Source organism: Mustelus asterias, chromosome 3 (genome assembly GCF_964213995.1).
Source record: "Mustelus asterias chromosome 3, sMusAst1.hap1.1, whole genome shotgun sequence".
Taxonomy (NCBI): Eukaryota; Metazoa; Chordata; class Chondrichthyes; order Carcharhiniformes; family Triakidae; genus Mustelus; species Mustelus asterias.
In genome coordinates this window covers 141853144-141875271 of record NC_135803.1, presented here as the reverse complement: position 1 = coordinate 141875271, position 22128 = coordinate 141853144, and the positions used below count along the sequence as shown (strand labels likewise).

The 22128-nt window shown below is 44.1% G+C and overlaps 1 protein-coding gene across 1 annotated transcript in view; it reads right to left on the bottom strand.

The window, feature by feature from the left end:
* LOC144491664 (coiled-coil domain-containing protein 3-like) overlaps positions 1-18172 on the bottom strand; it is a 30971-nt gene extending 12799 nt beyond the window's left edge. Inside the window, exons 1-2 of the mRNA XM_078209824.1 lie at positions 17593-18172; positions 5555-5729 (exon numbers count right to left, since the gene is read on the bottom strand). Of these exons, the coding sequence (XP_078065950.1) occupies positions 5555-5729; positions 17593-17948 (531 nt within the window). The 5' untranslated portion in view covers positions 17949-18172. The remainder of the gene's footprint in view (positions 1-5554; positions 5730-17592) is intronic.
* Between the last annotated feature and the right edge of the window lie 3956 nt (positions 18173-22128).

Genomic DNA, 22128 nt, shown 5'->3' with positions numbered 1-22128 from the left:
CGGGTTTGATTCCAACCTTGGGTCACTGCCTGTGCGGAGTCTGCACACTCTTCCCGTGTCTGCGTGGGTTTCCTCCGGGTGCTCCGGTTTCCTCCCACAGTCCGAAAGATGTGCAGGTTAAGTGAATTGGCCATGCTAAATTCTCCCTTAGTGTATCCAAACACACACCGGAATGTGGCGACTAGGGGATTTTCACAGTAACTCCATTGCAGTGTTAATGTAAGCTTATTTGTGACACTAATAAATAAACTTTTAAGCAATGAGCAATCCAGATGGTTGCATTCCCCTACCTTTTCTCCATAACTGTGCAATGATTTCTCTTTCAGTATTGATCCTATTCTCTATCATTGAATCTATGCCCACCCAGGCAACCCTTCCCACATTCCCATCTCTCATTGTGACAATTCAGCCATCGGAAACAGTTGCTCTGATTATGCATTCTGTCCATATCCTTCATGGTTTAAAACACCTCTAGAAACTTACCTCTTTGCCTTCTTTGCTTCAAGGAGAACAATGCCAAATGACTGTTTAATAATGGTTGAGCTTAACTTTCTGGCCGCTATACACCGTGCCTTTATCTAAAAAGCCCAGCACCTCTTATGCTTCATTAACTGCTTTGTTAGCCTGTTGTGCCACCTTCAAATATTGGTGTACAAACATCCCAAACTCTCTATTCCCGCACCCCTTTTAAAATGGGACCATTTAGTATGCATTGTCTTCATTATGTAAGCTTGGTTAGAGTCCAGAAATCCATTTGAGTGGAAAGTTATCAACGCATGATTTTTTAAAAAGTTCATTCTTACACATCACACTGTCGCTGTTGGCTTAATTGCTTCTATACATTTTTTAATGGGTGAATGGGCATAGAGGTGTCATTGCTTGGCATGGGGGCATGAGGGGCCATTGAATTTGTTTGGTGGGTATATCTTGGCATGGGGAGCATAAGGGGCCATAGGGGTGGATGGGGGCATACTTCAGGTTAGGGTCATGAAAGGCCATAGGGGGTGGCTAGTGGGGGATATGTGATGGTATGGATGGGGCCTGGGGAGTGTGTGGGGGTGAAGGGTGTGAGGGGCGGACCTTGCTCTTATTTTAACTGGGGTGAAGTCCCGTACCATCAAGGCGAGACTTGATGTTATGGGCCTGTACCCGACCCCCACAATGAAAATCCTGTCCTTGTAGGCACTTTTTCCTGAGGTGGGCTGACTGGGAATTTTCCCAACTCCCGCTATCCACCTCAATGATGAAAATCCGTCCATTCTGTCAAATTAAAAATATTGATTTATTTTCTAACTCTCCTTCGCTCCAATCTTCAGGGATCCAGGCCCCAACCACAGCCTGAATCCCACTGATGAGGCCCATGTACCTCTCAGGAAGTCAGTACTCTGATGCAGGGGACAGAGATTCCACCCCAGACAGGGTCTTCTTGAAACTATTCAGACACCACCACTCCCTGGTATTTCCAAAGTACCAGCCCCTACCACCTGACAGACTTGGAGTAGAGTAGACCAGAAGGCCCATTCATTTTCAAGGCTTCTTCCCTGATTTCTCAGAAATGAATCAAAGACCACTTAATCTACCAGGGTCAACTTTGCTTCTGCATTCAATGGATGGATTGTGGTGGGGAGGTTCTGATCCACTCCCCTGATATCATCAGCAGGAGACCCGATCGATTTTCATGCTTGAGTCTCATTCTCACTGAATAGGAAAACTGCTGCTAATGATGGGAATAGCAGCTCGCTTTGTCGGAGGGTGGAAAATCCATAGAATCCCTACAGTGCGGAAGGAGACCATTTGGCACATTGAGTCTGCACTGACTCTCTGAAATAGCATCCTTGCCCAGGCCCACATCCTACCTTATCCCTGTCACCCATGCATTTGCCATGGCTAATCCACCTGATCTACACATCTTTGGACACTGAGGGGCAATTTAGCATGGCCAGTCCACCTAACCTGCACATCTTTGGACTGTGGGAGGAAACCGGAGCACTCGGAGGAAACCCACGCAGACACTGGGAGAATTGCAAACTCCACACATTCACTCAAGGCCGGAATTGAACCGGGGCCCCTGGCACTGTAAGGCAGCAGTGCTAACCACTGTGCCATCCTGTGGTAAACCACTGTTATGTCCTGATAACCACTGTTATGTTCTGCTAACCACCGTTATGTTCTGGTGACTGGACATACCCCTACCGGTGCTGCCTGAGGCTCCTCCCCTGTTCACTGGGGTATAAAGGTGGCTGCTCCTCCCCTTTGCCTCATTCTGGTCCGGTCCCTCGGTGAGAGTTTACTGTAGAGTTAGTTCCCTTTTATAGTTAATAAAAGCCTATTATTCCAGATTCCGTCTCTGAGTGTTGACAGTGCATCACACCCAAAAGCTGCTTTGCCAAACATTGAAGCAATACCTTAAAGGGAAGGATGGCAAAGGTTGGAAGGTAAACAGAGCAACAAATTGAAGTGGCAAGGAATTACAAAGAACCCATAAAGCCGGTGAAGAATTGAACCTAAATAAGTGATTAAAACCTTAAAAATAATGAAAAAATGTAAATATAAGAAATTCTTCCAGCTTGACTCATCTATAGCTAATAATAATCTTGTTTAAATGGTGGCCTCCTTCCATGATTTGTGGATGGGTTGATGAAATATCAGATGAATCCTGATTTAAATGAAAATTTGAAACTAAACAACATCCTCACTGAGATATATTTAGGAGGACCCTGCCTGTTTCTGGCAGGTGTGTGACTACCTAGGCTGAGGTCCACCTGAAAACTAGAGCAGGTAAATGTCAAGAGGTAACATTGATGTGGAGATGCCAGCATTGGACTGGGGTGGGCACAGTAAGAAGTCTCACAACAGCAGGTTAAAGTCCAACAGGTTTATTTGGAATCACAAGCTTTCGGAGCGCTGCTTCTTCATCAGGTGAGTGGAACTAATCTCCAGTCACCTGATGAAGCTCCCTCACAACCTGGTGTTGTGAGACTTCTTACTGTCAAGAGGTAAGCCAGCGATGACAATTATTTTTCAATTTTTGTCCTAACATCTCCCTTTCTTACTGAGAAACAGGTTGGAAGGTGAAACTAAAATTTCTTTTGGCTCTGGGAAGATATCTTAGAAATTTCTTTTTAAATTCCTCCTTTGAAAATGTACACCCTCCCCACCCTTCCACCCCAACCCCCTACAACAGAGTCAGATCACTGGTGAAAGTTATAAATATCCCGGTACCCTGAGTTTAAACTAAACACATCAACCAAAATTAATAGCTTGAAAAGTTGAAAGCAGAGATCCCTTGTACAGAGACAACCAGGCAGAATTTAAAGTAGATTCTTCTCTCGCAAACAACACTGCAGTTGTTATTTTCCAAGTGAATGCTACACTGGAACATGCTTTTCAAATTTGCTTTGTAAATGCATAAAACCAGAACTCCTGGTGCCAGACCACTGGTTTATTTAAATTCCTCAGCAATGTGGAATGACTTTGGATGGTTCGGCTCCAGTCAGGGGCTTTTCTGTTTTGGCTGAGTCATTCCGCAGCCTTGGGATAGTGTGCCTGTGCTTCGCATGTCAGGGCACTGGGTTGGAGAGCGGAGAAAAGAACCCAAACTCTGGGGAAATAATTGCCCTCTCCTCAGTCCCATTAACATCAAAAAAAAATACTGCAAGGTCTTATTGACCACCAGAGGCTATTCAACAAGCTCAAAGGTTGGATTAAACAAAAGACCAAATTCATAAAAGGTATGCATATATTGAGCATGGTAAAGAGAGCAATTTGTAGATGAAAGGATTAAAGAAAAAGCACCATGGATTCTTGAGGTGTCAGAATACCAGAAGCCTGTCATCAGATTACAAGGAAGTAAACTGTACACAATAATGGCACTAGTAGCTTTCCTATGTAGTTTTTCACATCTATTGAGTCTCCTTTGCACCTTAATGTTGACAGCAGTTCACCCCTCACTTTCACACAACAAACTTACTGCGGCGTTGACTGACTTATGAAGGTATAAATGTTATGAATGTTGAAACAGCCACCAGCTCCTAATTCCCACTCACTATTTCCCAAACTTTGCAAAACCTGCAGAAAGTGTGAAGCTTGATAATTCCTCCCCAAACCTCCAATTCCCTGTTATGTCAATGATGTGCTTCTCCTTCTCTCTGCCTTGCGTGACACTTGCATTCACAAGAATTGTGTTAAGAAATAATTTGGTTCTTTTGCACTTGCTAAAGGATAGGTTTTATTTTACAAATATGAGGGATTCCGTTGTTTTGCTTTCTGCTGGTTGCTCTCATTTATTTATTAACTTTACTAATCTTTTATTAATCTTTTAACATAGAATCATAGAAACCCTACAGTGCAGAAAAAGGCCATTTGGCCCATCAAGTCTGCACCGACCACAATCCCACCCAGGCCCTACCCCCATATCCACCTGCTAATCCCTCTAACCTATGCATCTCAGGACACTAAGGGGCAATTTTGGCATGGCCAATCAATCTACCCTGCACATCTCTTGGACTGTGGGAGGAAACCGGAGCACCCAGAGGAAACCCACGCAGACACAAGGAGAATGTGTAAACTCCACACAGACAGTGACCCAAGCCAGGAATCGAACCCAGGTCCCTGGCACTGTGAAGCAGCAGTGCTAACCACTGTGCTACCGTGCGGCCCCACCACTGTGCTACCATGCCGCCCCAATCAATTGGACCTGTGCTCACTTAACAGCCAACTTTTTTAAATTCATTTTCGGCATATGACATCGCTGGCTGGGACAGCATTTATTGCCCATTCCTAACTGCCCCCATTTCAGAGGGCAATTAGGAGTCAATCACATTGCTGTGGCTCTGGAGTCACATGTTGGCCAGACCAGGTAAGGATGGCAGATTTCCTTCCCTAAAGGACATTAGTGAAGCAGATGGGTTTTTCCAACAATTGACGATGGTTTCAAGTCATCTTTTAATTCCAGATTTTTTAAATTGAATTCAAATTTCACCATCTGCCATGGTGGGTCTTGAACCCAGGTCCGCAGCTCTTTCCCTGGGTCTCTGGGTTACTAGTCCGGTGACAATACCACTATGCCACTGTTATGGGCCAATTGTAATTTTGTGTATCACAGACATATGATGTTTCTGGCGTTGTGGTATGAAAAATGTGGCATGGCAAAGATCCTAGGAATTGGGATGCATCCAGGCTGGGGTCAGGGGAAAAGGGGACGGAAGTGGGGTGGTTGAGAAGGAATCCCGCTCCTCATGGCTCCACAGTAAGGAAAATAAAATGACACTAGACTTACCTTTTTGCTGACAGTTTCAGTAGTCTATTTAAGGATAGCGCTGGGCACCTGGAGAAACTGACTATACCATACATGAGAGAAGATGAGGTTATTTGCAGTCCAATTTAACACTGAGATCCAAATCAGCATTAAGCCCCTGATTTGCTTATGTAATAGGCAAGACCCGAGATGCCTACTAACCAGCTGTTACACCCTTTTAGCATGGAATGAGTGCATGCAGAACCCTGCTCTATTAGACCCTATGCAAGGTATTTTAATTATTCAATATAGCCCTACCCGGTTATCCTCTTGCAGTTCCCATTCCGATGTGTAGATGTGATGATGGGTGCCACTGGTACAGTTAGAGAACTGGAAGAGACTTGCAAACATCCGCTTGTTCTCGGTGGTATCTAGAAAAATTGGATCCTGGAAATTGATTCCATGCGGCACAATGTTGTAATTCTCATCCAGCCTGAAATAGAATGAAATTTCATAATGCTTTGCGAGAAATTGACAAGGTGTCTACTACACAATACCGCTTGCTGTATGTTAAAGCATTGTAGCATTGCAGTGGCTGACGGCACTTCTATTGAGAACCTCAGATATATATTTCACCTCAAATTCCCTCCAGCACGTGCGAGAAATTTGATGAAATAGCAATAATGGACGATACTTATTTTTGCATGTGCAGGAAATAGAATTTGACTTCTTTGGACACCATGAACCAATGGTTCAGTTACAAATAAACTAATAGGCTTAGTTTCAGAGGAGTAACAGGGCAGGAGGAAGGGCGGAGATTGTTTTAAAGATCATAGAACCATAGAATCATACAGTGCAGAAGGAGACCATTCAGCCCATTGAGTCTGCACTGACTACGATCCCACTCAGGCACTATCCCTATAACCCCATGCATTTACCCTAGCTAGTTCCCCTGACACTAAGGGGCAATTTAGTAGGGGCCAATCCACCTAACCTGCACATCTTTGGACTGTGGGAGGAAGCTGGAACACCTGGAGGAAACCCACTCAGACATGGGGAGAATGTACAAACTCCACACAGACAGTGATCCAAGCTGGGAATCGAACCCAGGTCCCTGGCAATGTGAGGCAGCAGTGCTAACCACTGTGCCACCCATGGCACGTGCAAGTTAGGTTGATTGGCTAAATTGCCCCCGAGTGTTGGGGGAAATGCTTGGGGTTATGTGGATTGGGCCTGGGTGGGATTGTTGTTAGTGCAGGCTCATTGGGCCGAATGGCTTCCCCCTGCATTGTAGGGATTTTATGATTCTATGTTTTCTCAGGAAAGACGTAAAGAAGAGGAAGAAAGAGCCAGTATCTCTGAGGTGGGGATTGGGTAAGAACATTTGTCACATTTTCTGAAGAGCTTGGATAGTTGCTGCTTCTACACTGAGGGCCATAAAATGTTCAATACTTATATTTAGAATTGGGCATGGTAATATTAGTTCAAAAGCAAAATACTGCACGTGACGAAAGTCTGAAATTGAAAGTGAAAATAGTGGAAAATATTCCGTTTTCAACAGTAATAATAACTTTTGTTGCCAAGTTATAAACTTAATGAATCTTTTCTGCACAAGTTTCATCGCCATGACATCCTTCCTAAAGTATGGCACGCAAAATAGAAGACCGAAGACCAACCTGCAGGTTTAGAAACATAGAAAACTACAGCACAAAACAGGCCCTTCGGCCCCACAAGTTGTGCCGAACATATCCCTACCTTTTAGGCCTACCTATAACCCTCCATCCTATTAAGTCTCATGTACTCATCCAGGAGTCTCTTAAAAGACCCTATTGAGTTTGCCTCCACCACCACTGATGGCAGCCGATTCCCCTCGCCCATCACCCTCTGTGTGAAAAACTTCCCCCTAACATTTCCCCTGTACCTACCCCCCAGCACCTTAAACCTGTGTCCTCTCGTAGCAGCCATTTCCACCGTGGGAAAAAGCCTCTGAGAGTCCACCCGATCTATGCCTCTCAACATCTTATATACCTCTATTAGGTCTCCTCTCATCCTACGTCTCTCCAAGGAGAAAAGACCGAGATCAGTCTTAATGCACAGGGAGGAAGTCCACTAATGTAATCTTGGTTCAATTGAGAGAATTTTTATTTCTGTAGTCAGAAGGATATGGGTTCAAACCCCAGTTCCAGAAAGAGATTCCAGTGCAATACTGAGTGGTGCCCCAATGTCAGAAATGCCGTCTCTCAGGTGAGATGGTAAGCTGAGAATCTATCTGCTCCTTTACGTGGTTGTAAAAGATTCTATGCCACTGTTGGCAGTAGGGTAGAGCAGTCTGATACCTTTTCCAACATTCTTTTTTCATCAGAATCGGATCATTTGGTCATTCAATTGGTTGCTATATCTGCGACCTTACCAAATGGCTATTGTCTGTGCTTGTCAGTGTTTCAATAGGGCGGCATGGTGGCACAGTGGTAGGGCGGCCCGGTGGCACAGTCGTTAGCACACTGCTGCTTCACAGCGCCGGGGATCCAGGTTCGATTCCAGCCTTGGTCACTGTCTGTGTGGGGTTCGCACGTTCTCCCCGTGTCTGCGTGTGTTTCCTCCGGGTGCTCCGGTTTCTTCCCACAGTCCAAATATGTGTGGGTTAGGTTGATTGGTAATGCAAAAATTGACCCTTGTGTCAGGGAGACTAGCAAGGTAAAAGTGTCGAGTTACGAGAATAGGGCCTGGGTGGTACAGATAGGGCCTGGATTGGTACAGATTCGATAGGCCGAATGGCCTCCTTCTGTACTGTAGGGATTCTATGATTCCATGAATAATAATTACATTTCAAAAGTAAATTAATTGGTTGCAATGCATTTTGGGCTGTCCAGAAAATGTGAAACATACTCAATGTAAGATCTTTCTCTCTTTAGGGTGGAAAATCAAACAAAAATGCTGTCCTCATTTCAAGGGACCATCGGGGCAGATGTTACACACAGTTTCTGTGAGAAGAGATGCCTACCCTTTCCAAATTTCTGCCCTAATTAAACTGCATGTTTTATGGATCTGTTTCAGTAGCTGGTTGCTGCAACAGTTGGATAAAGATTGTTAGTCTGAGTGATCCTAAATCCGATCGTCAGTGCGATGGCTGGGAATCGAATCCGGGTTAACTGCTTGGAAGGCAACTATGCTCACCACTATACAAATAAACCTGTTGGACTTTAACCTGGTGTTGTGAGACTTCTTACTTTGTTTACCACTATACCAACATGGCCTAAATCAGATAGCCTGGTAGCTTAAGGCCTAACTTTCTCTTTACCATGTTACAATGTGTGAAGTTAGAATATGGAAATCTGTAATAAGGCCTGAGAGATATCCAGATTTTCTTCAATGCCGATTCAGACCACCATTGGTTAAAGAAGGCCAACGTCCCAGAAATGGCATCTTGGCACTTAAACAACCCCATCTTTAATCCTATTAGATAGTGTTTGGTAAGTTGTTTTATGCTTTCTAATTCCATTTAATTCTCAGTAACTATTTGAGATGTTTTAACATGCTGGTCTACATTAAACTTGTGGCCATTTGGGAAGAGTGCAAAGCCATCCAGTGTGCAGAAAACAGATCGCTTACAAATTATCCCAATCATGTAAACACAGATTACTTAAAGATACTGGATGGAATTTTTAGCTGATGGTCCCTGCTGAATTGGCAGGAGATGGAGCAGTTCAGGAACCCAACTATAGCAACAGCAGTCTTTGCTGAGGCTCTTTAACTGAGTACCCTTACCCAACCCGGCACAGTAGCACAGTGGTTAGCACTGCTGCCTCACAGTGCCAGGGACCCAGGTTCAATTCTTGGCTGTGTGGAGTTTGCACATTCTCCCCGTGTCTGCGTGGGTTTCCCACACTCCAAGAATGAGCAGTTTAGGTGGATTAGCCATGCTAAATTGCCCTTTAGTGTCCCAAGATGTATAGGTTAGATGGATTAGCCGTAGGAAATGTGTGGGGTTACGGGGATAGGGCAGAGGGGAGGGCCTGGGTAAGATATTCTGTCAGAGAGTCAGTACAGACTCAATGGGCTGAATGAGCTCTTCTACACTTTAGAGATTCTATGAATCCCCTTGCCTGCCAAAATATCCCACACAGTTTCTGGAACATCTTGATTCATACTGGGTTAGCATTTCAAGTCTGGGATCATCTAGACTCGAAACGTTGGCTCTGTTCTCTCTCTGCAGAGATATTGTCAGACCTGCTGAGATTTTCCAGCATTCTCTGTTTTTGTTTCGGATTCCAGCATCCACCGCAATTTGCTTTAATCTTGATTCATACTGGCTTCTGTTCTCTTGTAATATTAATAGTGAACAAATATATATCGTACAACCCTGCTTAAGGACTTCAAAAATTCAGCCCTTAGAAACTTTAATGATGGATTGTGGAGCTTTGTTCCAAAATATTCCTTCAGATATCATTTTTGGATCAGTATAAAGAAAATTTTAACCATCAACTAATTAATGGAGGCAGAAATAACACATGATTATTCAGTAATTTAATGTTACTTGGTACGCGATGTCCTATCCAGCAGTTTTGCCGTGTGATTGATGGGATTAGTGGGTGGTCGCATTCTGTGATTAATGCTCCACGCTCGACCCAGTGGTCTCGCTGCATGATTGATGATATGTTACCATATGTTTTGAGACAAAATTTGACCAAATCCGTTGAGAGATTTTATTGAAAGAAGGAGACAGTTAATTCTAAAACTTGGCTGCCTTGTTCAAAATAAACAGGAATTAGATGATTGCTACATATCCCTGTAAATGCATCAAAACATAATTTGTCAATAAGTAGGGCTCACTCAAATGCAACTTGAGGGACAGCGGTTTGTAGAAATAACCCGAAACAATGCTTTTTAGATCATACAGAAATTGACTCCAATTTTCATATAGTAATGCTGTGCATTCCAAATCATTTGTTTTAAACTCACAATGTGCACTGCGAAGTCATCTTGCGCAACATCAGCTTGTCTCCCTGTGGTGTTGTCATATTGGAACTGTGATATGAGCCTCACTGTGCGGAGTCTGCACATTCTCCCTGTGTCTGTGTGGGATTCCTCCGGGTGCTCCGGTTTCCTCCCACAGTCCCAAAAGACGTGCTGGTTAGGTGCATTGGCCATGTTAAATTCTCCCTCAGTGTACCCGAACAGGCGCCGGAGTGCGGCGACTAGGGGATTTTCACAGCAACTTCATTGCAGTGTTAATGTAAGTCTACTTGTGACACTAACAAATAAACTTTAAACTGAGGAGGCAAGTAATCATGTGGTATGATTGTTCTTATTAATGAACATTCTACTAAGAAGTATGATGCAATTAATATCAATGTGACAACAATTAGCACTGTCTGGTTATAAGCTCATGCGGAGGTTCTTGGCTGATATCACTTTGATATTGCAAATGCAATCTGATTTGCCAATATTGTGTTATGTTGGTAGAATAATAAGCTGATGAATCGTTAAGAGTCTGTTGTGAAGAATGGATTTAGCGACGCTAGTCTTGTACATCATTATTAAATCATTTTGGCACTGATATAACCTTTTAATAGTTGCAAAAACAGTAGAGGCCGGAAATAGAAGGCCAATATTCATAGTAAATAAAGCTTCAGGCCTAATCTCTCAGTTGAGTTAGTCTCGTACAGTCATGACAACCTAGCAAAGTAGCATTAACCTGTTGACCTGTGCTGCTGGTCTGATGTTCCAATGCTAGCCTCTTTAATAATAACCATGGAGCAGTATTCAGTAATGAGCTGGAGCTGTGGCTGTTCCCATCCCTGAGGAAAGAGAGAAGGGTTTTGGTTCTACTTTATGCTTTGCATTCAGTGTTCCTTCTGCGAAGATCTCTGGCCTCGAAAAGCACGATAAAAATACATGTGTGGCTAGTCAGCGGCTTAAGGTCAGAAGGGTGAAGGGTGACTGTCATGAACTAGAGGGGAAAGGAGAAGAATGCAACACAAATTTGAACTGAAGGAGAAAAAACTGAGTTGAGGAGACAAATAACCATTTAAACAAATGAAAGTGAGGAATGGAGAGCTCCAGCATCATCTGGGAGAGGGAGAGAAGTGTGCCTCCATGTTATACAGCAGAACATATCCATGGCTTTAAAACAAGTTACCAATCAGGTTTAGCAGAAGAACACCACAATATATTCAAAACAACTTCTTTAAGTTCATTTATTACCGTCACAAGTAGGCTTACATTAATACTGTAATGAAGTTACTGTGAAAACCCCCTAGTCGTCACCCTCTGGCACCTGTTTGGGTACACGGGGGGGAAAATTTAGCATGGCCAATGCACCTAACCGGCACGTCTTTTGGACTGTCGGAGGAAACTGGAGCACCTGGAGGAAACCCACGCAAACACGGAGAGACGTGCAAACTCCGCACAGTCACCCAAGCTGGGAATGGAACATGGGTCCCTGATGCTGTGAGGCAGCAGTGCTAACCACTGTGCCACCACTCTGCATGAAATAAGTGAAATTCTCTGCAGATTTTCCAAAATCTCTCTTGTACAAGCATATTAAGTTATGAGAAGCTGGTATCCCACTGCACTTTCAATGTATTTAAATATTAGGTCAGAATTTACTGTACTAGTGAGGATAATAGTGTGGAACATTATCTATACACAAGCCAGACAGAAATTTCAGGTAAGTGCAAATGGACAGTTAAATGCAAAATCCCCAAGTTGTTGGCCTTGGTGAGCTGTTCTGCTTTAGAGTGTGTGTAAAAAGTCTCTCATCATCTGACTCCCCATTCAAATATATTGAAAGATGTAAAGTTCCTGCACTTGTATCATAGATATGGACTAAGCTCACGACAGAAAGTTAGGGCTGGTCCAATTCAATCCAAATCCCTTTTTTAAATGATGTGATATCTCTTAATTACTGTCAAACAACCTCTCTGCCATTGGAAGTTACAAATTACAAGTGTGGAATCTCATTCCTTTAGCTTTTCGTTGTAGGATTTTTTTTTTCCTTTGTTGACTTTATTTCTTTTAACCTATTCTATAACCTACTTTACCTTCCCTCCTTAATTTTACCTTCTGTATCTGAGCACAGAAATTAACTGTGCAAGGGCAAATCTAGCAAAATGCAGGCAATACAGGAAATTCTGGGGTAACACATTTGAGTTGTTATCTCTTTTGGAAACAATTGCTGAGCTTTTTCCTGGTTTCCCAGGTTGGCTTGTAATAAAAAGCTGGAAGCCTAATTTTAATATGGTTGCCTATATGACAGTTTTCCTTTCCTTGCATGGCGAATTAAACCTGGTGAGGATCAAGGCATGCTTTGATATCCTTTAATCTGAATTTATTTAGGACTCGGCAGTTTTGATGGTGAAATCCTTTGAAAACAGGTTGACGGTTTGGACTGCATTTCAAACTAAAAGCCAAACAACAATGTTAATATCTGTCTCTATATGAAAATACATGTTCCATGGAAATCCCTAAACAAACATACTTTTTACTGCATTTTGCCCCATTAAAACAAGCAAAATCCTCTCAGGGGGAGCATTAATTTCTGAGATAATTTTGTTTGTTTTACTAGACAATTGAACTGAATTTTAAAGAGTGCTATTAAAATGATAATAACTATACAGAGGAATTCATGCCAGCTGGCAGCTGGGAGACTAAGTGCCTTGTTCATTCAGAGCAGAGCACACTGCCCCTGGTGTTCCTTAAGACAGTGTTCTTGGCTCAATAATCTTCATAGAATCAGAGAATCCTACAGTGCAGAAGGAGGCCATTCGGCCCATCGAGTCCGCACCGACCACAATCCCACCCAGGCCCTATCCCCATAACCCCATGCATTTAAGCTAGCTCCTCCCCCTGACACTAAGGGGCAATTTAGCATGGCCAATCCACCTAACCCGCATATCTTCAGCTGTTTCATCAATGGCTATCCCTCCATCTAAAGTCAGAAGGGGAATGGTTGCTGTTGACTGAAGTGTTCACTTTTGTTTGCATTTTGTCAGATAATGCAGTCCATACCTGCCTGCCACAATACTTGAACACCTCATTCAAGTTTTTGGGGAGGAGGTGACAAGGAACATACACACCACACAAGTAGCAGCAATGACCATCACCTCACCTTGACGTTCAATAGTATTATTATCATTGAATCCCCGCCATAAACAGTTGGGGATCACTACCTGTCTGGTCACGTTAAAGTTGTAGTTGGTAAATATCTTGACTGTCAGAGCGAGTTAGAGGCTGGGAGTTCTGTGTTTAGTGGGCACCTCCTGACTCCCCAAAGCATTTCCAACACCAACAAGTCGGGAGTGTGATAGAATACTCCCTGGGATGAATGTGGCTGCAATGACACTCCAGAGGCTTGACACCATCCAGGACAAAGCAAGCTTTTTTACGTTCTGCGTGGGTTTCCTCTGGATGCTCCAGTTTCCTCCCACAGTCCGAAAGGGGTGGCTAGGCGCATTGGCCATGCTAAATTCTCCCTCAGTGTACCCGAACAGGTGCCAGAGTGTGGGACTAGGGGATTTTCTCAGTAACTTCATTGCAGTGTTAATGTAAGCCTACTTGTGACACTAATAAATAAACTTTAAACTTTTAATCAGCAGCCCACCCATCCACCACCTAAAGCAACAATCATTCCTCCACCACCAGTGCACAATGGCAGCATCTACAAGCTGCACTGCGGTAATTCACTTCTGCGATAGTCACCTTCCAAACCCGTGACTTCTACCAGCTAGAAGGACAAGAGCAGCGAGCGCATGGGAACATCGTGACCTGCAACTTTCCCTCCAAGTCACACACCATCCTGACTTGGAAAAGGGGCAGCCTGGTGGCACTGTGGTTAGCACTGCTGCCTCACAGTGACAGGGACCCGGGTTCAATTATCGGCTTGGGTCACTGTCTGCGTGGAGTTTGCACGTTCTCCCCATGTCTGTGTGGGTTTCCTCCGGGTGCTCCGGTTTCCTTCCACACTCCAAAGATGTGTGGGTTAGGTTGATTGGCCATGCTAAATTAACCCTAGTGTCAGAGGGATTAGCAGGGTAAATGCATGGGGTTATGGGAATAGGGACTGGGTGGGTTTGTGGTCGGTGCAAACTCAATGGGTCAAATGGCCTCCTTCTGCACTGTAGGGATTTTATGATTCTATGAAATCTATAGCTATGCTTTCATCATTGTGGAGTCAAAACCATGGATGCCCGGTAACAGCACTGTGCCAGTACCGTCATCACACTGAGGGCAGTGGTTCAAGCAGGCATCACATCACCACACTCTCAAGGGCAATTAGGAATGAGCAATAAATGTAGGTTGGCCTTTTCCAGTGACACCCACATCCAATGACGGAATACTTCCTTTTAAAATAAAACTCACAGTTAATGAACAAGATGTGCTAGCCTCACAGCACCACTGACCTCACACTGGGATGCGGATAATAGGGACAGCAATGCCAAGTCGGAGCACATTCTAACCATGCAGGCTGCTCACACTCTCACTTGCAATCATATCAAAGCTTTTTCATTAAAAGACCGAAGAATAATTTAATTTTCAGGTGAAAGATTGCTGTCTTCAGCCGCCACTTTGAACTTTCCATTTCATTTTTCCAGCTGCTTGAAAACTAGAGACAGGGAAATCATCAAAAAGTCTTTTGATAACTGTTTTTGCAAACTCTTTCCTGTAATCTGCCACACCTATTATTAGATTCAGTCGTATTTGTCACAGAGAGGTCCACCATCGGAACATATCAACTTGCACTATTATTTTTCAAATGAATTTCTAAACAACAGTTTGACTTGTCACATTTTGAATAACTGTTTAATTCATTGCGGAGCGCATTCTGAGAAAATCCAGTGCCGGTTTTATTATCAATCATATTCAAGATTGCTTAAGGGCAAATGACTTCCAAAACATCCGTATTGAAATCAGATGGAGAGAAACGTCTTCCAACTCCAATCACACCAGTTGGGCTAAAATGGCCTATTGATAGAAAGTGTCTCATTGAGGAGGGGGGGGGGGGGTGGCACGGTGGTACAGTGATTAGCACTGCTGCCTCACAGCGCCAGGGACCTGGGTTTGATTCCCGGCTTGGGTCACTGTCTGTGTGGAATCTGCATGTTCTCCCACTGTCTGCGTGGGCTTCCTCCGGGTGCTCTGGTTTCCTCCCATAGTCCAAAAGATGTGCTGGTTAGGTGCATCGGCCATGCTAAATTTTCCCTCAGTGCACCCGAATAGGCGCTGGACTGTGGCAACTAGGGAATTTTCATAGAAACCTCATTGCAGTGTTAATGGAAACCTACTTGTGACACTAATAAATAAAATCTTCAAAAAAAAACTAGAAACACCTGCATTATACAGACTAGAGCCACTCCATTCGAGAGACAGAAATGTCAGATGGTCAGAAATATCAGAAAAATGCCCATCTCGTTGCCAGAAACATCTGCAGCAGATAGAAATCTATGCATCAGATAGGAACATCTGCATTGGATAGACTGCAACTTCTGCATCCAATAGACTGGGACATCTCCATCAGATAGACAGAAATTGCTGCATCTGATGGACAGAAGCATCTGTGCTTGATCAACAGAAACATTTCCACCAGATATAAACATCCCCAGCAGATAAACAGAAGCGCCTGCTTCTGATGGAGAGAAACATCTGTATCAAATATAAACACCTCGCTCTGATGAACAGAGAAAAAAAATCTCCACCAGGAAAGAAAACATCTGTGATTGATGGAGCAAAGTGTCTTCATCAGGCAAGCGGAAACATTCCCATTCCAGTCTGAGAACCTGAAGCATGTACCGCGTGTCCCCAGCTCCAAACAATGACAAAAGGACATTCCTTTTTTCCATTAGAAAGAAATGTCTCTCCAGTGACTAGAATTTAGTTGCACAGAAAATATTAATGTGACAGGACAGCAAACCTCAACTGAGCAGAAATATTGAAGCCTCTAACTTATTACCTGAACCATTTCAACTTCTGTATTATTTGCCATCAAAATAAACATAAATAAGGCAGCAATGCCATTAGATGTAAATAAGAACTTTCGCCATCATTAAATAACAGGAACATCTTCTTCTCCCCACCCTCCATTGTAACCTCCCCATTAAACTCCCCTGCCCCAAAATGGACCTGATTTCTGTCATAAGTATTTCGATAAGCTAATGCAGAAATAGTTACGAAGGTTCACCACTAAAGCAGAAAATTGGCGGGAGACAGATCCTTCGAAGTTACATTGCTGTCTCTGACGCTGGACTGGGTTTCCCGACTGAAGAAGACAGTACATTCCTCATATGTACAGTCATATCTGGCACACCACAGTTAGCGTACAGTCAGAGCTGTTACCCCCACAGTTAAGGTACAGTCACATCTATCACTGCACAGTTAGGGTACAGTCAGATCTGTCACTGCACAGTTAGGGTACAGTCAGATCTGTCACTGCACAGTCAGATCTGTCACACCACAGCTACGGTATAGTCTGAGTTGTTACCTGGCAGTTAGGGTACATGATGTGGAGATGCCAGCGTTGGACTGGGGTAAACACAGTAAGAGTTTTAACAACACCAGGTTAAAGTCCAACAGTTTTATTTGGTAGCAAATGCCATTAGCTTTCAGAGCGCTGCTCCTTCGTCAGATGGAGTGGAAATCTGCTCTCAAACAGGGCACAGAGACACAAAATCAAGTTACAGAACTACCTGTAACTTGATTTTGTGTCTCTGTGCCCTGTTTGAGAGCAGATTTCCACTCCATCTGACGAAGGAGCAGAGCTCCGAAAGCTAATGGCATTTGCTACCAAATAAACCTGTTGGACTTTAACCTGGTGTTGTTAAAACTCTTACTGAGTTAGGGTACAGCCAGACCTGTTAACCCACAGATGGTTAAAGTCAGACCTGTTAACCCACAGTTAGGGTATAGTCAAATTTGTCACCCCATAATTAGGGTACAGCCAGATCTGTCACCCCACAATTAGGGTACAGTTAGACCTGTCACTCCACAGTTAGGGTACAGTCAGACCTGTTACCTCACAGTTAACGTACAGTCAGATCTACTATCCCACAGTTAAGGCACAATCACATCTGTCCAAAAGATGCCCACCAATGTGAATGGATCCTGCCTTTCTTTTTCCATGTAAGGCGGCTTGAACAGTACTTCAGAACATATCCGAATGGAAGGAGGACAGGTTGGATGCAGCTGACTGCAACTGGGATCAAACTGGTCCTCGGTACTTGGACTAAGAAAGGCACTCAGTGCGGGGTGGGCGGGAGGGGGGAGTGAAGTCCAAGTTGTTGTGAACTACTGACCAGCCAGACCACCTCCCTCCCTGCACCCCCCGCCCCCCCAACCCTCACTCCACACTGCCTCAATCTTACCTGACGAAGAAATAGTAGGTGTTGTTCTCCACGACCGTGTAGGAGTGACAAGGGAAATATCCCAATCCGGTCAGGTTAAACCTGGCGCCTGCTGGCATCTCCAACATGCTGCCCCAGGCTTGGTCACACAGCAGCTCGACCTCAGCCGAGTAGAAGAGGTGGGTGTCATATTGCCAGGGCAGGTAGTTGTACACGCTGTAAGTGTCCTTGTGCACAGCCAGCACCTTGGCGTAGATGATGATTTCGGCCAGCTCAGCTCGGCACGGCTCACTCTGTGGTCTCCAGTCGTGGGGTAGCTGACAGCCCCAGCCTCCCCCCGGGAGGCTCAGCAGCAGGATTGGGAAGAGCCACCTCATTCTATCACAGCCCCAATCCAGCAGTGGAGGAACCGTCTTCAATAAGAGTCTGCAGAGTCAGGAGGCAAAATCCTTTAAACCCTCACCAACTTGTACAACCTCTTCTTGTTCTTTTTTTCTTCACTACTCTCTGCAACCTCCCTGCATCTTTTGTTTTTTTAAAAAAATAACTTCATTAACCACAAATAACATGCCATCCACCGAGTGGCTTGCCGAATTTGTGTGATTTTTGTTTTGTGTGTGGCTAATCTGTCACCGGGCACTGAATGCAAATCTTTTTTTTTTAAAAAAAAACCTCACAGAAGCAAGATCAGTTTTCAAGGGGTTTGAGTCGCCAACATTTTCTTAAAGCGACAGCGCACCAGAAGCAGCCTCTGGCAGCAGTTCAAAAGCTGGCTATGAACTTACAAAGTTGCATTTAAAACATTCTATTCCTGACAGTTTGAGCTTCTAATGGCTGTATTCAGTGATTTTTTTGTTTGGGACTTTTACTTGGGTTTAATCACAGTGATTTACTTCCCTAAAGACCCTCCTTTGGATTTATGCTTGCAAACAAACAACTATTTATTTATTCTTTACAAAGGGAAAAGATGCAACTTTTGGCAATCAGTAATAAACACAGGGAGTGTTGCAGAGTCACAGCAGCCAGCAAAAGGGAAAGGGGCAGATTAGAGTTTTTTTTCAATCACAGAATCACTACAGTTGCAAAAAGGGGGCCATTTGGCCCATCGAGCCTGCACTGACAACATTTCTACCCAGACCCTGTCCCCCGTCACCCCACCTATTTACCTTGCTAATTCCTCTGACTCTAAGGGGTAATTTATCCTAACCTGCACATCTTTGGACCTAGCCTACGCATCCCGGGACACTAAGGGGCAATTTAGCATGGCCAATGTACCTAACCTGCACATCTTTGGACTGTGGGAGGAAACCGGAGCACCCGGAGGAAACCCACACAGTCACCAGGAGAATGTGCAAACTCCACACAGACAGTGACCCAAGCTGGGAATGGAACCCTAGAGCTGTGAGACAGCAGTGCTAACCACTGTGCCACCATGCAGCCATCCATCTTTCTGCGTTAATTTATATTTGGTTACGTTCCCGTCCATAAGGCAATGGGAAAGGAACAGGATCATTAGGGCAGTGGATGTTGTTTTAGAATTTCTACACACCAACCCTCCACAATGCTTCAATTTATCTCCCCTTCTGTTCCGGTCACCTCAGTGCCTTCTTGGTCCTTAAAACGGTTGCAATTCACACATTATTTTGCTGTTAGAAATGCGTGAACAAAAGGAGTGCTACCTGCTTTTGGGGGGTGGAGTGGGGGGGGAAGAGCAGGAATGGAAAAGTGGAACAATGGAAGAGAGAAAGAAGAATGATAAAAGTAGATGAATTCATAGAAATTCATAGAAACCTTACAGTGCAGAAGGAGGCCATTCGGCTCAACGAGTCTGCACCGACCACAATCCCACCCACATATTTACCCGCTAATTCCTCTAACCTACGCATCTCAGGACTCTAAGGGGCAATTTTTAACCTGGCCAATCAACCTAACCCGCACATCTTTGGACTGTGGGAGGAAACCGGAGCACCCGGAGGAAACCCACACAGACATGAGGAGAATGTGCAAACTCCACACAGACAGTGACCCGAGCCGGGAATCGAACCCGGGACCCTGGAGCTGTGAAGCAGCAGTGCTAACCACTGTAAGAAGAAACAGAATGAAATAAAATAAATGGAAATGGGGTGAAGGTGAAGGGGAGAGTTCATGTTCTGAAGTTGTTGAACTCAGTGCAACTGGATCCTAGACTTCCTAACCCACTGACTGCAGTCAGTAAGGGTAGGCAACAGCACCTCCTCCACAACCATCCTCAACATCAGTGCTCCGCAAGGCTGTGTTCTCAGCCCTTTACTATACACTTTATACACCTCTGACTGTGTGGCCAAATTCCCCTCCAACATGATTTTCAAGTTTGCTGATGACACCACCATTGTGAGTCGGATCTCAAACAATGATGAGACACAGATCGGGAAAAGGATAGAGAATCTGGTGAATTGGTGCAGTGACAATAATCTCTCCCTCAATATCAACAAAATGAAGGAGATAGTCATCGACTTCAGGAAGCGTAGTGGAGAGCATGCCCCTGTTTATATCAATGGGGACGAAGTAGAAATGGTCGAGAGTTTCATGTTTTTAGGTGTCCAGATCACCAACAACCTGTCCTGGTCCCTCCATGCGGACATTATAGTTAAGAAAGCCCACCAGCGCCTCTACTTTCTCAAGAGACTAAGGAAGTTTGGCATTTCCGCTACAATTCTCACCAACTTCTACAGATGCACCATAGAAAACATTCTTTCCGGTTGCATCACAGCTTGATATGGCTCTGGCTCTGTCCAAGACTGCAATAAACTACAAAGGGTCGTAAACAAAGCCCAGTCCACCACTCAAACCAGCCTCCCACCTATTGACACTGTCTGCACTTCCCGCTGCCCCGGAAAAGCAGCCAGCATAATTAAGCACCCCACACACCCGGACATACTCTCTTCCACCTTCTTCCATCGGGAAAAAGATACAAAAGTCTGAGGACACGTACCAACCGACTCAAAAACAGCTTCTTCCCTGCTGCCAGCAGATTTTGAATGGACCTACCTCGCTCACTGGGTTTCCCTCTGGAAAATGATTGGGAGGTACAGATGCAACAGATTCCATCCCTCGGAACATTTCCAATGTGGATCTATCTGAAATCTAACGCTACACAGCTGGAGTAAGGCCACAGATTTCAGTGTCAGTTTGACTCAGGTCACAAGGTTGCAGGTTTAATTTTACTCCAGGATCATAGCACATAATCTAGGGCAGGGTTTCCCAATCTTTCCTGGCCGTAGAACCCTTTTGACTTCCCAAGACTACTGATGGAATCCCTGAGAAACAAAAGAGTTGATTGTTGTTGTGCAATAGGTACAAGACCTGGATGGGATTGTGGTCGATGTAGACTCGAAGGGCTGAATGGCCTCCTTCTGCACTGTGGGGATTGTATGATTTTATGATCTATGATATAATTGCTGCATAAATTACACTTCCAAAGCTTTCTGTAACTAGGTACCAGCATGCCAAAGTTGTGTACTAAAGGATAATACCACTTGAATCAATAAACATGAAGCCATTAGGAGATAATGAATCTGCAATGAGCAGTCTCTTAGGGGCCAAAGTACATTTACTCACTGCATAGTGTCGTTGGGAGACACTTTAACCCATTTGTTCAGTTCAAATTTTCCCAATTAATTACTCGCAATATCTCCTTGTGGGTCATTCTCTTTCAGTTTAATTGCTGTGCTATTTATAAGCTCTTAGTTTATACCAGATAAAGATCCATCACTTGAAGAAATAAAATGGTTGCTTTTCACAGAGCCAGGATGATAATTCTTTCAATCGCAACAGAAGAAGAAATGAAAATAATCAGAAGTAATTGCCTAAAATTTAGCATGATAAATCCAATGGGATGGAAGATGTAACACTACTGTTTCCTGGTAAACAAGACAAATTGACCCAACACCCCTGTGCCTGATCCACATTTGCTCCTGAAATGGAGATGCCTCAATTTTACATTTCACATCTGTGTTTTCAAATCTCTCCTTGAACTTTTCCCTCCCCATCACTGTAACCCCCTCCAGCACTACAACCCTCCAAAATCTCTGCACTCCTCTGATCTCTGATTTTAAGCACTTCCCCATTGGTATCTGTGTTTTCAGCTACCTAGGTCCTAAATTTTGGGATTCCCTCCCTAAACCTCTTCGCCTCCTTCCCTCTCTTCCTTGGGGTAAGATGCTCCTTAAGCCTAGCACTTTCACCAGCTTTGGATGACATGTTCTAATATCTCTTTATGTAGCTTTCACGTTCCTGCAAAGCATTTTGGGACAATTTGTTACATTAAAAGTGCCAGATAAATGCAAATCTGTTCTTGCTGTTGATATACTTAATTAAAAATTATTGTTGGTGCGCTGTTTTCCCAGTGCCACCAGAAGCATCTACGAACTCATAAAAGCAAATTACTGCGGATGCTGGAATCTGAAACCAAAAGAGAAAATGTTGGAAAATCTCAGCAGGTCTGGCAGCATCTGTAAGGAGAGAAAAGAGCTGACGTTTCGAGACCCTTTGACAAAGGGTCATCTGGACTCGAAACGT